Source organism: Phacochoerus africanus, chromosome 14 (assembly GCF_016906955.1).
Source record: "Phacochoerus africanus isolate WHEZ1 chromosome 14, ROS_Pafr_v1, whole genome shotgun sequence".
NCBI classification, from domain to species: Eukaryota; Metazoa; Chordata; class Mammalia; order Artiodactyla; family Suidae; genus Phacochoerus; species Phacochoerus africanus.
In genome coordinates this window covers 51,299,398-51,315,749 of record NC_062557.1, presented here as the reverse complement: position 1 = coordinate 51,315,749, position 16,352 = coordinate 51,299,398, and the positions used below count along the sequence as shown (strand labels likewise).

General features: G+C 56.6%; 2 protein-coding genes across 4 annotated transcripts in view; one reads left to right on the top strand and one right to left on the bottom strand.

The window, feature by feature from the left end:
- Window positions 1–83: 83 nt before the first annotated feature.
- On the bottom strand, window positions 84–8,967 carry INCA1 (inhibitor of CDK, cyclin A1 interacting protein 1). Of its 2 annotated transcripts, XM_047757379.1 has the most exons (7): window positions 8,444–8,964; window positions 5,633–5,720; window positions 2,227–2,340; window positions 1,948–1,987; window positions 1,477–1,670; window positions 868–1,030; window positions 84–499 (listed from the first exon to the last, which is right to left on the bottom strand). In XM_047757379.1, exons 1-7 carry the CDS (start codon window positions 8,550–8,552, stop codon window positions 353–355), a joined length of 855 nt encoding a protein of 284 aa, XP_047613335.1. In that variant the 5' UTR covers window positions 8,553–8,964; the 3' UTR covers window positions 84–352. The 2 variants fall into 2 exon arrangements, with proteins under 2 accessions (XP_047613335.1, XP_047613336.1); XM_047757380.1 differs by lacking the exon at window positions 2,227–2,340 and having other exon boundaries at window positions 8,444–8,967.
- The window catches only part of KIF1C (kinesin family member 1C), a 23,822-nt gene continuing 15,334 nt past the window's right edge, over window positions 7,865–16,352 (top strand). Inside the window, exons 1-13 of one of the 2 annotated variants that reach the window (XM_047757377.1) lie at window positions 7,865–8,081; window positions 9,781–9,901; window positions 10,150–10,282; window positions 10,690–10,766; window positions 11,105–11,284; window positions 12,146–12,211; window positions 12,767–12,945; window positions 13,032–13,143; window positions 13,588–13,665; window positions 13,823–13,888; window positions 13,978–14,053; window positions 14,563–14,641; window positions 14,826–14,971. In XM_047757377.1, coding sequence (XP_047613333.1) covers window positions 10,177–10,282; window positions 10,690–10,766; window positions 11,105–11,284; window positions 12,146–12,211; window positions 12,767–12,945; window positions 13,032–13,143; window positions 13,588–13,665; window positions 13,823–13,888; window positions 13,978–14,053; window positions 14,563–14,641; window positions 14,826–14,971 — 1,165 coding nt within the window. In that variant the 5' untranslated portion in view covers window positions 7,865–8,081; window positions 9,781–9,901; window positions 10,150–10,176. The remainder of the gene's footprint in view (window positions 8,082–9,780; window positions 9,902–10,149; window positions 10,283–10,689; window positions 10,767–11,104; window positions 11,285–12,145; window positions 12,212–12,766; window positions 12,946–13,031; window positions 13,144–13,587; window positions 13,666–13,822; window positions 13,889–13,977; window positions 14,054–14,562; window positions 14,642–14,825; window positions 14,972–16,352) is intronic. The other variant, XM_047757378.1, reaches the window with a different exon arrangement.

Here is a 16,352-nt window from a genome sequence, read left to right as displayed (position 1 = left end):
GGTTCCCTGCGAAGGAGAAAGGAGCCCCCCTCCCCACGAGCCTCTCCATCACTGCTCGGCGGAAAGAAAGACAACTCAAGGGCTCAACTTGCTGGGTTTTGGTAACAGAACAGAGAAGAGAGCACAGGGGGAGGGAGCCGGCCTGGGGGACGCTGGGGAGCTCCTGGGAGAGGGGCGGGGCGGGCTGGAAGCCAGGGGGCTGTCTGCGCCTAGTCCAGAGGATGGGAGAGGAGGGTGGGGGGGCCAAGGAGAAGGGGAAGGCCTGGACGTCGGAAATGCCGGAGATTCCAGCGCCAAGAACTCGTCTTGGGCCCCTGAGGCACGGCCGCACCTTGGGGTGGACGGCTTCTCCTTACTCCTCAGACCACAGCTCCATCCCCCAGCGACTGCAAACGGGGTCCCTACTGGCTGTGGCGGTGCTGAAGGAGGCCAGAGAACTCAGCCCCCTGGAGAGACAAGACCCCTCCTGGCCCAGGGGACTCCAGGGAGACCAAAGCAGCTGTACGGATGACAAAGATAACGAGAGAATCAAAAAGAAGTCCCTCTGCAGATTTCCTAGTCCCCAAACCCACTCTCAGACCCCAGTCTCCGGCTCTCAGCTACTTTATTTTTCATTGTATTTTTATGCCACGCCCAAAGCATGCAGAAGTTCCTGGGCCAGGGATAAAACCTGCGCCACAGCAGCGACCCGAGTCACAGCAGTGACAATGCTGGATCCTTAAGTCACTGTACCGCAGGGGGCCAACCTTTATTTTTGTTCCTCTCAAATCCATCTGTCCAGTGCGGCTCTTGGCTTCTGTTGTCTCTCCATATAAGACATCCACGTCCCCTCCACGCACCCCCCCCCAAGTCCCTCTTCAGCCCTACCTGGGCCCTGCCAGGACTGAGGAGGTTGTCCTCTTCCCTTGGGGAGTTTGCCCTCTCCTCCGGATCAGGGTGTCGCGGGGTGCTGGGTTGTCCATAGCCGTCTTCATCCAGCCCCAGGGGCTCAGGTGCAGCCCCAGAGCTGCCCCACTGGGCCTTCTTCAGTCTGTGGAGACTTTAGGTTTAGGAGAGAGGTGCCTGGAAGCCAGGCTCCTGCCTCCCCGTTCTTCACCCTTTCTGCCCTGAAAGCCTTCCTGCTGGCACCAGGGGTATTGCCTCCACTCCCAACTTTCTGCTCCCCTCAGACTGGAGTATTTTCAGTCCAGGGGCTCAGAGGTACCCCCTAGCTCCCCACTAGCCTCTAGTTCTAGGGCGTGCTTTCCTTTCTTCAGTGGCCTGAGTGCCACCCCCTCCAGCTCTTAGGGCTCATCCCCCATCCCTTAGTTCCCTGCTCCTTCCCATATTATGAAACTGCTGCTTCAGTCCTACCGAGACCATGGCTCATTCCCAAACAACCTCCAATTCCTTCAAAGTTCTCCACCTTTTCCTTAGTTCAAACCATCCCGTACCCATACCCTGTCTGCCTCCCAGAGCCCAGACGTCTGTCCTTACTCATTGATGATTCTCTGTCGCCTCCTTAGATCCTCCAGGTGGTAAGTGACAGCCCTCACTCGGGCTGGGATGCTCCCAGATCCCTGCTGCATTCCCGCCAAATGTTGCCTCCTTCTCTTTCTTCTGCAGAGCATCTCCGGGGGTGGGAGCCCCTCAGGGGGGTACAGGCCAGGCTGGGAGCAACCAGTGACTCTCTGTGCCAGAAAATGAGGAAAAGGAGCTAGAAGGCAAAACTGAATCTCTCAGGGGAGCTGGGACAGAAATAGGGAGTCAGGGGTCTTGCGAAACCCAAGTCATGAAAACGCACCTGTGATCTGGAAAACATGATAACTGATTCTTAGAAAGGAGGGCCGGGTTAGTGCACTGGCTGGGGGATGCCACAGGGAAGGGGTAATAAGGACCGCCCGGGATAGGATGGCAGTGGGTGCAATTTTAACCGAGACACGTCAAAGGGCAGAAAGTTTGTCATACCAGCAGGGGTGGGGTGTACGGTTCCTCCATCCAAGTGGGCCTGTGAAGCACGAAAAAAGGGGGCTAAGAGCAGAGATAATACCCCCATCCATATCGCTTCTCTAATGACCCCTCCCAACCACCTCCCTGGCATTAGGAGCCACAATGTCCATCAGCCAGCGGGATGATTATCCCCTAACTAGTGCTTATTGCTACTGTAAGGCTTTATGGTAGTTTAAGATGGTACAGCCTCCCCTCCTCACTTCCAGTTGGTCCCCGTTTTTCTCCATTCCTACCAACCTGGGCTTTTGACCAAGGTTCTCCCAGAAGGTGTTTCCATAATGCCGGGGTGTCAGTCTGAGGCTCTGGGAAGGCAAGCTGGGGGGTGGCGATCGGCTGACCACCCTGGAACACCTGATGTGAGGACAAGGTAGGCTTGGGTCTTGCTTTTCCCTTAGAGCATCTACTCATGCCAGGAATTTAGGGGTCTTATCTTACCATGGGACCTTACGGCTGCCCAAGCTCCCTTGGGCCATGTCCCTTATCCATTTAAGCTGAGGACGGTGGCAAGGCCTTTGATTTGAGAGGCGACTGGAGCTAGAGTGAGGGTCCATTAGCAATTGTTTGAACTTCAGATCTCGCTGACTCTCAAGTTCTGACACCTCACAACCAGAGAACATCTTATTTAGCAAGCAGGGCTCTTAAAGAGGAAGGTCTGAGTACTTAGGTGATCTGACAGGTTCCTTTTAGTCAATGCAAGGGTCCAGGAGAGCAGAACCTCTGTTCACCCCTGCCTTATCTCCCCTTCTCAGAAATACGAATATCCTTTTGGTACAGAGGGATGTGCAAAGCTGTTTGAGAACAGTTCTCATCACTTCCAAAATCCCCAGACGGAATGATGTTTGGTGCCCTAGGGCTTAGGCCTGGGCCCTTTATCTTCTTCATCTCCATCCCTCCTTAGGTGATCTCACCCAGGTCCATGACTTTAAATACCACCGATGTTCTGACGACTCCCAAATCTATATTTTCAGCTTGGGCTCCTCCCCTGGACTCCAGACTGACAGGTTCAACTACCCCCACAACGCCTCCTCCTTAGCCTTCCCCATCTTGCTGAAAGTCGCTCCAAATGCCCAGTTGCTAGAGCAAAACATCTGCTATGCCTCACTCCCTCACCCCCCCATGTCCAATCTAGCAGCAAGTCCTGTGAGTTCTACACCTAACATACACTCAAATTTGACCACTCCTCACCATTTCTGCTCCCACCATCGTATTCCAGCTCATCTTCCCCTGTCTAGACTACTGCAATTGCCTCATACTCTTGTCCCTCTTCCAAATGAATCCCCCAACAATCTATCCTGCATAGAGCAGTGTGAGTTGTATTTTATAAACGATTATGTGAAATGAGTTCCCATTTAAGGTTTAAAGTAGTCGGAGTAGCAAGAAACTGAAGGGGTGTATCAAAAAGATTATCCACATACTGATACTTTTTGCAGCTGACTAAAAAGGATAGTCTGGGTTCCTGATCACTATTTTCTCTACTTCTGCAATTGTTTGAAATTTTTCGTAATAAAAAGTTGCAGGAAAAAAAAAAGTCTACTCATGTCATTCCTTTGCTTAGAAACTTCCACTGATTTCTACTGTACTTAGAATCATATTCAAACTTTTTTTTTCTTTTTCATTTTTTTTTGTCTTTTTTGTTGTTGTTGTTGTTGTTGTTGCTATTCCTTGGGCCGCTCCCGCGGCATATGGAGGTTCCCAGGCTAGGGGTTGAATCGGAGCTGTAGCCACCGGCCTACGCCAGAGCCACAGCAACGCGGGATCCGAGCCGCGTCTGCAACCTACACCACAGCTCACGGCAACGCCGGATCGTTAACCCACTGAGCAAGGCCAGGGACCGAACCCGCAACCTCATGGTTCCTAGTCGGATTCGTTAACCACTGCGCCACGACGGGAACTCCTCTTTTTCATTTTTGGCCACCCTGCAGCATATGGAGTTCCTGGGCCAGGGATCAGATCTGAGCCATAATTGCTACCTAAGTGGCAACGCTGGATCCTTAACCCACTATGCCAGGGTGGGGATCGAACCTGTGACCCAGTGCTCCCAGATGCTGCCAATCCCATTGTGCGGCAACGGGAACTCCTCAAACTCTCTTCAATGGCTTATAACACCCTATAAGATCCGGCCTCTGCCTGTCTGAGGCACTGCACCTTTCCCTTGATCATTGTTTCAGTTTCACTGACTTGCTTCCTGCTCCAAGAAGGTAGTAAACTTGTTGCCAGGCTAGGGGTCGAACCGGAGCTATAATCCTAGCCCTACGTCATAGCACAGCAATGCCAGGGCCGAGCCTCATCCTTCATCTGCAACCTACACTGCAGCTCACGGCAACTCTGGATCCTTAACCTACTGAGTGTGGCCAGGGATCGGACCTGCATCCTCATGGATAACAGTTGGGTTCTTAATCTGCTGATCCACAAAAGGAACGCCTGTTTTTTGTACTTTTTAAAGCTATTATATCTTCTAACCACTGTTTATATTTTTGTTGATGTTGTCTTTTTTTTTTTTTTTTTTTTTAAGGCTGCACCCGCATGGAAGTTCCCAGGCTAGGGGTCAAATTGGAGCCACAGCCACAGCAACATGGGACCTGAGCCATGTCTGCAACCTACACCACAGCTCACGGCAATGCCAGCTCCTTAATCCACTGAACGAGGCCAGGGATTGAACCCACATCCTCATGTATCCCAGTGGGGTTCCTTACCGCAGAGGCACCAAAGGAACTCTTTTTTTTTAAATGGCCATACCTGACATATATGGAAGTTCCTGGGCCAGGGAGTGAATCCGAGTCACAGCTGCAAACTACACCACAGGAGCAGGAACATCAGATCCTTTAACCCACTGTGGTAGGTGGGGGATCAAACCTGCATCTCCCCATCAACCTCAGCCACTGCAGTTGGATTCTCTTGTTTGCTTTTCTTTTCTAGGGCTGCATCTGCGGCATATGGAAGTTCCTGGGCTAGGGGTCAAATCAGAGCTGCAGGTGCCAGCCTATGCCATAGCCAGGGCAATGCCAGATCCGAGCTGTGACCTATGCCACAGCTTGCTGCAACACCGGATCCTAAACCCATAGAGCAAGGCCAGGGATCAAATCCGCATCCTCACAGACACTATGCCGTGTTCTTAACCCGCTGAGCCACGACGACAAGTCCTACAGTTGGATTCATAAGCCACTGTACCACAGCAGGAAATCCTACCCCCTGGTCCTTATCAGACTGGCTCCTTTTTATTTTTAAGATCTCAAATCAAAGCCATCTATTCCTCCTCTTTCACATGAATCACTGTATATACATATAAACTTGTGGCTCCAAGACATTCTACTTTCCATTATATCGTACATCTTATTTCTCCATGTACTTACCACTATTTGAAATCATATTTATTTGCACACACGTTCTATCTTTTCCCTCTATAATTCAAGTTCGATGAGCAGAACCCCTATCTTTTTAATTGCTGAGTCCCCAGTGCCTAATATGGTGCCTAGACCATTATAGTGTTCAAACACTATTTGCTGAATAAACTAATACATCACCAATCCTCTGAGACTAGGTACTGAGCTGCTTCTTCCTTACTTCCTACTCCTCTTGGAGGAGAACCCAGGTACGTAATCTTCCCTCCATATGGGGCCTCCCCCTCTGGGTGGGAATGACTCACTTGGCAAAGGGGATAAGGTTGTCTCCATCTTCCTGTATTTGCATGACTGGGCTGGGCCGGGTGGCTGGACTGAGTCTTCTCACTGCCACTGGGAGGATAATGGAAAATGAATCATACATTCATATAATGGTTGTAGGGATAAAACCTGGAGCAGATCTAGAGATTGTAAAGAAGATGTACGGGTCCAGGAAAAAAAAAAAAAAAAGAAAGAGAGCTGAAAAGCTATTTCTTTCTTCTTTTTTTTTTTTTTTTGTCTTTTCTAGGGCCGAGCCTACGGCACATGGAGGTTCCCTGGCTAGGGGTCCAAGCAGAGCTGTAGCGGTCAGTCTACGCCACAGCCACAGCAACGCAGGATCCAAGCCGCGTCTGCAACCTACACCACAGCTCACGGCAATGCCAGATCCTTAATCCACTGAGCAAGGTCAGGGATCGAACCTGCAACCTCATGGTTCCTAGTTGGATTTGTTAACCACTGAGCCACAACGGGAACTCCTGAAAAGGTATTTCAAGAGCTGACAGTTCTATTAGCTGAGCATACAAGTTGAAGACGACAAACACAGGAAATGTGGATGTGGTAAAAGATAAAAGAGAAAATAAAAATTTTTCTGAAGCCAAACATGTAGATTAAGTGAAGTCTACAGATGGCAGCTGACTAGCTTAACTGACAATATGGGGTGGTGAAATGAAAAAGGATGACAAGTGCACTAGATAGGGCAGAGGCATTTAGGGGTATTTGGTACAGAATTGGTGGTTGAGTCAGAGAATCAAGGGTTGTAAAATAAACCAGGTTAACGAAAGGCAGGTGTGGACAGAGTGGTCAATTGGTGACAGGGAAGGAGGGGGCAGGTGGGACTGTCTATGGGTGAGGAAGGTGAGCAGAGAGGTCAGTTGCACAGAGCCAGATTTTGAGGCGATCAAAGATGACCTGCCAGCCAGTCAAGGTGGGCAGAAAAAGCAGTTAGAAGGCTAGATGCATTAGGAGAGTGCCTGTAGGCAGCATAAAGGTTAGAATACTGGAAACTGGTGGCAGTGAATAAGAATTTATCCAGAAGAAACTAAGGATGGGCTAAGAAAGCAATTAGGTGAGTGAGATAATGGAGAGAGAAGCATTTAGGACTGAGGTGGGGAATGCCATAATGAAAGTTGGGCTGAAAGGGCGGGTGGCGTCTGAATGGGATATCTTGGGCCAGAGTGAAGAAGCTGAACTAGGCGGCAGGTGGTAGGTAGCTAAGGGGCGTTCAGACCTCAGGTAATTGGGTCTAGTTGGGTAACACAGATCTAAGAGGAGGATCCGCCTCAGGAAGTCAGACTGAGGACTAGACAGTTGACCCGGGTGGAGGGGGTGCGGGGCAGCTGACTCTGGGACGGCAACCTGAGCCTGAGGGGGCAGATGAGGACCAGAGAGGTCCAGCTGGGCTGCGTGGGCCAGAGCTGTCGTGGGGAGTGGGTAGCCCTGCCTGAAGGGAAGGCCAGGCCGGAGACGGCTCAGGGGGCCCTTGGCAGGTGGACTGGGGCGTGGGGAGCAGCAAAGCCTAGGGACACAGGCGGGGGGCCGTGCAGTCCATGCGGCCCCAGGCGGTGGGCCCGCGCCTGAGGGACTCTCTGCGGGGGCCAGGCTGGGTCGCGAGGGGTGGCCTGGGCCTGAGCGGGCACCCAGGCCTGAGGGGGCGGCTTGGGCCCGAGAGGGCGCCACGGGCCTGCGGGGTCTGTCGATCGTGAGGGGCCAGGCAGAGACGGAGCGCCCGGGTGGCCGTGCCGCCGCTGAGTACACTTGGCCACGGCACCTGAGGTAGCGGCGCGGCGAATTCTAGAACGATACGCCGGGCGCGGGGGAGGAGCGAGGCGGTGACTGGAGATATGGGCGGAGCCGGCCAGCGGCGCGCGCCTGGGGGCGGGGCCTGCGCCGAACCACCTCCTAGGTGGGGCCCGGAGGGAGGTTCCGCCCCCTTTGCGCGCCTCCGACGGCGGCGGCGTGCGCGGGTCCGGGGCCTGGGTGCCCTGCGGGGTTCGACCCCACATTTCCCGGCTCCTCGGGTGCTGGCCACCCTCCAGCGTACTGGCGTCCTGCTCGCCCTTCCGCGTCCGCAACTCAGTTTTCCCATCTCCGCCCGGTGGGCCCCGCGATCTCGAGAGCATTGCCCCTTTAACAGCAATCCGAGTCACTCCCGGACCCTCCTCGGGACGGCGCGCGCGCGCGGGCGCGCGCCCCCTGTCCCCCGCCCCTCGCTCCCGCCCCAGCTCGCGCTGCCCGGGCGGGCGCCGGCCACTGGCGCCGCTACTGCTGTCGCCCCCGGGGCGTGAGTCCGCCGCCCACCGCCCGGGGACCCGGCGAGGGGCGGGGGCAGCCCCGAACCGGCCCCGGATCACCTCCGCTCCCCTTTCACGCTTCCCGGAAAGTTTGTTCCCTTTGCATTCTCCCCAGCCTCTTGGGGAGCCCCGCCGCGACGAGGTGAGAGTTGGGGGGGGGCGAGGGAGGGGACACCCGCGAAGGAATGTGCGGAGCTGGGGGGCGGGGAGCCGGGGTCCCGGTTTGCACTACCCGGCGGGGGCCGGCTGACCGCGAGAGCTTGGATCATGTGCTGTTTGTCCCGCGGAGGCGCAGAGAGGTGCCAGGCCCGGGGCGGCCGTCGGTTGGCTGGACAGGAGGACAGGGTCCTCATGGCCGCCCGGAAAGGCCGGGGGGCGGGGGGGCTCTGTGTGAAACCTGCTGGCCGGGTAAGGTGCAGGTGGCCCGAGGCCCCCCCTTTCTGGTCACTCGGCCTCCCTCCAGCCGGGACTTCTCCCTGTACCCCACTGCCCCTTTTCACTCACCGGCCGAACCTTGTACCTCTGCCTTAGTCCTTAATCCGCCGTCCTCCAGCAGTGCTACCCCTTTCCCTGCCCCATTAGCCGCGCGGGCGGCACCATTGCGTGTCCCCATCAGTGTCCCTTCCCTCTCCTGGTCAGGGTCTGGGGGTCAGGGCTGTTCTTCCTGAGATGGCCTCTGTGGTTTCCACTACTCCCTTCCTGTCCTGGGACACACCAGCTCTCCCACCCCTCCCATGCCCTGGCCAGGAAGGCTGGTGAGGCTTGGCTCAGTATGACAAGGGTTTGAGGTCCTTTGGGACCACAGAAGGGGGCCCAGCATCCCTGATCTCTCTTCCTAACCCTCCACCCTGCTGTCCGTGGGCGTGGGCTGCTCAGCCTCTCCTCCCAGGGTGTGGGCACCCGATCACCCACATTCCTGGGCTCTAGCCTGGCACCTTCCCCAGCCCAGTGGACGCCATAGCACTACCCCCAGGCTGGAGCTGGGACTGCCTGCTTTCCTTCATTCTTTCTTCCGGGGATCCTCAAGTTGCCCTCCCTCCCATAAACCGTAGGTATCCTGGATCCCGCAACCAAGGAGCCCTGGGGCTTGGTTGGATGCTTACAGGATGACCCCACCCTCCCCTGCCCATTGTGCTGGATCCTGAGGAGGAAGTGCTGGGGGCTGGGCAAGGGGTTTGGGGCTTGCAGACAGGCCCTGTGGATCCCAGTTCTGGGCTGTCCCTCTAGCCTGTGGACTTTGCCCCTTAGCAGTCTTGCCCTCTCTGTGGAGGTTTGGGGCCCTAGGTGGGAGCTGGTGTCTGCTTCTCCTTGGCTGGCCCTGTGGGGGAATTTTGAGGCAGGTCCTGTGCTTGGGGTTTTCTCTCATCTGCTTTCTCTTCTGGGCTCCCAGTTTGTGCTTTTTCCCTTCCCGTTGAACACTTCTGTGTTTGCTGTCCTCTTCGTCTCCCCTTCTTTCTTTCCTAGCATGACCTCTGTCTTGCCTTCTCTCTTGTCTCTCCCGTTTTCTTGGTGTCTGGGACTTTCGGCCCCTCCTCTTCCCGCTTCCCACCACCCTCAGTGTCTCGGCCCATGTGTCCCTCTCTCTGAATTGCCCTCTGTCCAGCCTCTCTCTCTCTCTCTCTCTCTCTTCTCTATCTGAACGGTCAGTGCACTTGTGAGTGACGAGGAATAAAAATATCACCCTCCCTGCCCTTGGATCCACATGGCATTTGGCTGCTGCAGAGGGCAGCTATCCTTACCTTTGCGAACATTACCCCCTGCCCGTTGCCCTCCAACCCTGGAACCCCAGGCACACCTCTGGAGCCACAGGTGCCTCCTAACCGCTCTTCCCCCACAACCAGGGTTTCCCCCACAGCCTCAGCTGGCGTGGCCAGGCCCCAAGTGTAGGATGGGGCTCCTCCTACGAGGGCCGGTGGCAGCCAGAACTGATACAGCCCCCCTGGTCTGGGGCCAGGACACCAGGTAACGCCGGGGTGACGGCCCAGGTCCCCGCAAGCTGGGATATGGCTGGGGAGAGAGGCAGGAACCACCTCCGGGAGTCCCTGAGGACAGTGACATTGGGGAGGAAGGCCAGGGGAATAGAAACTGGGTCCTTTAGGGGTTGGGTAGCTGGGGAAGGGGGGTGGAGGGACTGGTTCCTCGAGAAGCTGGGAGGTAATGTCTGGTTCCCCCCAGTGGCTCTGACCCCGTTTTCTGTCTCTGTCCTCCAGCTGAGGAGGGTGGGAGTATCTGGAGCCATGGCTGGCGCCTCAGTGAAAGTGGCAGTGAGGGTTCGTCCCTTCAACACCCGTGAGACCAGCCAGGATGCCAAGTGTGTGGTCAGCATGCAGGGCAGCACCACCTGTGAGTGAGTCCCAGGAGCCCGGGTGGCACAGGCAGGGTGGGCCAGGCCCACCATGCAGGCCAGTCCTGTTGGTCTGAACCGGGAGGAGGGCTGTGCTGGGCACAGAGCAGGTGCTAGTTGTAAGGGCGGGGGCTGAGACAGGCTGGCCTTTCCATGCTCCCAGTCCCTGGGAGGGGGAATGTTGGCCTGGAGCCCTCCGTTGCCCAATCCAGGGAGGCAGCCTGGTGGGAGGCGGGTCCTGGGAAGCCAAAATTAGCCTTGGTGGCTGGAGGGGGTGGGGAGCATTAAAGGGGAGAGATGAGCTAGGGTGGAAGTGGGGAGCGGGATGCCCAGTTCTGGGGGCTTGTGGGGAGTGGGCAGAGGTTGGGAGGACCTGACCTTGGCCTTCTCTCCTTTGCTCTCTCAGCCATCGTCAATCCCAAACAGAGCAAGGATGCCCCCAAAAGCTTCACTTTCGATTATTCCTACTGGTCACACACTTCGGTGAGGTGGTTGGGCTGGGGGAATGGCTAAGCAGTGAGGGCCAGGAGTTTAGGTTGGGGAGAGGGCATTGCTGGGAAATAGGACCTCCAGGGGGTTGGTTGGGAGAACCAGGATCCTGGGGTGGGGGCGGGTGGGACCCCGGGATTGTGACTGGGACAGGGTAGGGGAGGCAGACTGTCCCTCGGGGTGATGAGGATTGACAGGAGCCTAGACAGGATCCTCAAGGATGATTAGGACCGTGATGGGGTGGGGGGCACACGGGACCTTTGGGCACTTAGATACCAAGGACAAAGTCATCTGGGGATCTTGCTGTCTCTCTCTGTCCCCCTTTCACCTAGGCCGAGGACCCGCAGTTTGCATCTCAGCAACAGGTGTATCGGGACATTGGAGAGGAGATGCTGCTGCACGCCTTTGAAGGCTACAACGTGTGCATCTTTGCCTACGGGCAGACGGGGGCTGGGAAATCCTACACCATGATGGGGCGGCAGGAGCCCGGGCAGCAGGGCATCGTGCCCCAGGTACATGCGGGGCCTGGCAGGGCAGCCAGGGCTAGAGCATCCTCAGCTGCTCTGAGCGGAGGAAGGCCAGGGGTCTAAGGCTGTTGGGCAGAGACCCGGCTCTCTGAGGTGGTTAGTAATAGAGAGTGGGATGGGGGATGGGGCTGGCTGCAACCCGGACGTCAGGGTCCACGAGGCTCAGCGAGAAGAACCAGACAGCTAGGGTGGAAGGCAGTCCTGGGTTTAAACCTTGCTTCTACCACTTATTGCTCTTTTACCTTATGGTTTTTTTTTTGTTTTTTTTTTGTCTCTTTAGGGCCACACCAGCGGCATGTGTAGGTTCCCAGGCTAGGGGTCCATTTGGAGCTGTTTCTGCCAGCCTACACCACAGCCACAGCAACACCAGATCCCAGCCGCGTCTGTGACCTACACCACAGCTCATGGCGAGGCCAGGGATCGAACCCGCAACCTCATGCTTCCTAGTTGGGTTCGTTTTTCCTGTGCCACGACGGGAACTCCTACCTTGACTTGTAACTGCTTGTGAGTGTAGTTCCCTTGTAAGCTCGCGTACCATAGTCAAGGTGTTGACTCTAAGAAAAGCCAGTGTGGATAACTGAGAGTTGGCCGTGTTCTCCCTGACTGCAGCACAGTGGCCTTGCACGCAGGTCCAGGTTTGCATCCTCGCTCGCTGAGTACTGTGACCCTGGGCGAGTGTGACCCCCTCAGAGGTTGCTGTCCCATGTGTAAAATGGGAATGATCCCTCCCTCAGGACCCTGTTAAGGCCAAACAGGGTTCCTTGAGACCCGGCCGGGCCTGGTCCTGGGCGCTGCACGTGTGCCGTGAACAGCAGCATTTCTATGCTTCTCCGTGTCCCCCTCCAGCTCTGTGAGGACCTCTTCTCTCGTGTTAGCAAGAACCAGAGCGCCCAGCTGTCCTATTCTGTGGAGGTGAGCCCAGGTCTTGGGATGGGGTCGGGAGGGGGCGCAGTGTCCCCTGGGCAGGGAGGAGGAGAGCGGAGCAGTTGAGACCACGGGCAGTCTCTGGAGTCAGATGGCTTGGGGTCTGCTCTGGGCTCTGCTGGTCAGCAACTGTGGCTTCAGGGAAGTGATGTCTCTCTCAGCTCCAGATCGTTTCAGTCTGAAATGGTAATGAACGGGGCTTCCCTCCTAGGGTTGTGGGGAGGATCACTGAGCTGGCGTGTAGTAAATGCGAGGTGTAGATGGAGTACCAGTGTGATCACCATATCCAGCGGAGTCCAGGGGGTCAGCCAGCTTTGTAACTTTTTTTTTCCTCTTTGGCCGCCCTGTGGCATGTGGAGTTCCTGGGCCAGGGATCAGTTTAGAGCCACAGTTGCGACCTAAGCCACAGCTGCAGCAGCGCTGGATCCCTAACCCACTGTGCCAGGCCAGGGATTGAATCTGTGTCCCAGCGCTCCCAAGACAACCCCAATCCCGTGGCACTACAGCGGGAACTCCTGTAACTTATTTGCTTCTCCCGCTCAGGTGAGCTACATGGAGATCTACTGCGAGCGGGTACGAGACCTCTTGAACCCCAAGAGTCGGGGCTCTCTGCGGGTCCGGGAGCACCCCATCCTGGGCCCCTACGTGCAGGACCTGTCTAAGCTGGCTGTGACCTCCTACGCGGACATTGCCGACCTCATGGACTGTGGAAATAAGGCGAGGTGAGGCGGGCTGCTGAGGCGGAGGGCAAGGAAGGCAGGATCAGGAGGTGAAGGGCCCCCTCCCTGACCCCTCCCCATGCCCCCAGGACTGTGGCCGCCACCAACATGAATGAGACCAGCAGCCGTTCCCATGCTGTCTTCACCATTGTCTTCACACAGCGCTGCCACGACCAGCTCACTGGGCTGGACTCAGAGAAGGTAGGACTCTTCCCCCACCCTGCCCCCTTCTCCTGGTGACAGGGACGGAGCTGTGATTCGGGGGCCTTGTGTCCTCCCGCATGGCCGTGCTGGATCGAGTGCCTCCTCGGGGCTCCCACCGCTCCCAGTGCCGCGCCCACCAGATCAGGGGGTTCATCTCCTATTGGCACGTTTGTCCTTCTTGCTGGACTCCTCGGGGCAGGGCCTGGAGCCCGGGCTGCGTCCTTGCTCCCGTGCAGCGGGCACGTCAGTGAATAGCTGAGCAGATGGGCAAGTCCCCGACCCTCCCCGTCGTCTTGTGTGTCTCCTCTCCTCCTGTCCCCTCCCCTCCCGCGCTCCTGGCTTTCTCCATCGCTTGCTGACCGCCCAGTCGCTTTGCTGGCTGTTCCCCCGTTTGCCTGCCCCTCACTGACCCCGTCACCTCCTGCTTTTCCTCTGACCCAGGTCAGTAAGATCAGTTTGGTAGACCTTGCCGGCAGTGAGCGGGCCGACTCCTCGGGGGCCCGGGGCATGCGGCTGAAGGTGAGGGGCCTGGGAGGGACAGACGGGGCGGTGCTGGGGGGTGTACGAGGTGGTCTCTGACCATGACTGGTGGCTCTGGCTGTGGGGATGAGGGAGAGGACAGGGATCGGAAGGGGAGAAGCAGCCCTCATTCCCCACGTTCCTCATCCCTTGTCAGGAAGGCGCCAACATCAATAAGTCCCTGACCACTCTAGGAAAGGTGATCTCGGCCCTTGCAGATATGGTAAGACCTGGACGGGAAGAGGAGGGGCTCTGGGCAAGGGGACAGCGGGGGTGGCCCACCCTGACCCCCTTCCCCCTTCCGTCCCTCAGCAATCAAAGAAGCGGAAGTCGGATTTTATCCCTTACAGGGACTCTGTGCTCACCTGGCTGCTCAAGGAGAATCTGGGTGAGGGGCTCCTCCTCTCTCTGTCTTTCTGTCTCTCTGCTGACCCTGCCACCAGCCCTGCTAACCCTGTTTGACACAGCTGACCAGTCCTGTTGCCACCCCTGGAATCTCAAATCCTCCAGTTGTCCATTAACTCTCCTGTGACCTGGGGGCATCTTCTGAAGGTGTCCTGAGGCTGAGATCAAGGCCACTCCTTCCCCACCAAGCCAGGGGCCTCACTGACTGGACTACCCGTGACCCCCCCTCTGACCCCACCCCAATTTCCGACTTTATCCTCCTCCCACGACTCTTTGACTGTCCCCTCCCCCACATCTGGTGTCTCCCTGCCCCCGCCCCACTCCATCTGACCAACCGATTCACGATTAGCTCCACAACTCCTAGCTTCACCCTATCTCGGGCAGTGAGCCTATCAGAGCCCTGCCTGGGCAGTGGAGCCCCTTGACCCTGTGACCCAGGCTGACTTTTCTTAGGACCCCCACCCAGCTCGGCTTTCCCCTCTCCATTTGTAGGTGGGAATTCACGCACAGCAATGATTGCTGCCCTGAGCCCCGCGGACATCAATTACGAGGAGACTCTTAGCACCCTCAGGTGGGGCGCCAGCAGGGGTGGAGCAGGCTGTGAAAAGTGCCAGGGGCTCAGAGGCTGCTAGAGACAGGGTGGACCCTCAGATCTGCCCCTTGTTGTGAGATCTGGGAGGGAGAGGGAATCAGGCAGCAGAGCACAGGCGCCCATGTCTGGGCCTCACCGGTCCCAAGCCGCCCTCCTCGCCCAGGTACGCCGACCGCACCAAGCAGATCCGCTGCAACGCCGTCATCAACGAGGACCCTAATGCCCGGCTGATCCGGGAGCTGCAGGAGGAGGTGGCCCGGCTGCGGGAACTGCTGGTGGCTCAGGGGCTCTCGGCCTCTGTCCTGGGAGGTAGGACTCCGGGACGGGGAGCTCAGGGAGGCCCCCCTGGCCCACCTCACCCCTCTCGTTTGCCTTTACCCAGGCCTGGGGCCAAAGAGGGACCACTCCCAGGAAGCCCCTCAGATAACTTAGGTACAGATATGGAGAGGGTGTGGATCACGCTTTCAGATGTCACAGAGCCAGGAGGGACGGGCTCTCCAGGGCGAAGGCAGGCAGCATTCAGAGGGACCTTGACAGGCTCCTGGAACCACTAAAATGATAGGAGCAGGAGTAAAGGACAAGTCAGGCATTTATGGTTTAAACAGTAAGTGATTAGGATTAGGTTGCTGACAGAGTTCCCATCGTGGTGCAGCAGAAACAAATCCGACTAGGAACCATGAGGTTGCGGGTTCAATCTCTGGCCTTGTTCAGTGGGTTAAGGATCTGGCATTGCCGTGAGCTGTGGTGTAGGTCGCAGACACGGCTCAGATCCCGCGTGGCTATGGTGTGGGCTGGCAGCAACAGCTCCGATTAGACCTCTAGCCTAGGAATCTCCCTATGCCACGGGTGCAGCCCTAAAAAGCAGGGGGGAAAAAGAAGGAACATATAGTTTGTGTTGGCTGTTTCTGGTGTGGACTCTGCATTGAGTCTTGGGGTGCATGGCATGGCAAGTTGGGGGGGGGTGCTAAGGACCACAGTGGGAAGAATAAGGGTGTCAGTTCTTGGGAGGAGAAAGTAGATGTGGAGTTCCTGTCGTGGCGCAGTGGTTAACGAATCCGACTAGGAACCATGAGGTTGCGGGTTCGGTCCCTGGCCTTGCTCAGTGGGTTAATGATCCGGCGTTGCCGTGAGCTGTGGTGTAGGTTGCAGACGTGGCTCGGATCCCGAGTTGCTGTGGCTCTGGTGTAGGCCGGGGGCTGCAGCTCTGATTCGACCCCTAGCCTGGGAACCTCCATATGCCGCGGGAGCGGCCCAAAGAAATAGCAAAAAAAAAAAAGAAAGTAGATGCAATATTCACCTCCTGACATTTGAAGGGTAATCTTGCAAAAGAAAAAGCAGCATCGTCTCTCATCCTGGAGGATGGAACTGGAAAGAAGTACGCAAGACGCAGGTTTCAGCTCAACACGGCTAAAAACTTTGTGATGTGTGAGTCATCTAACAGTAGAGGGAACTGGCTGCCTTGTTCCGTAAGGAGCTCTCTGTCCCTGGAGGGGAACAAGCAGAAACTCGGTGTCCGTTTATCAAGGCAGCGGTAGGAGGGCTCTGTGCTTGGTGGAGGTAGACCAGATGTCCTCTGCCCTCCTCACAGGCCAGTCCAATCAGTTCCTTCTTTCCTTAGCTGCTTTCTTTTTTTTTTTTTGTCTTTTTGCCTTTTCTAGGGCCGTACCTGCGGCATATGGAGGTTCCCAGG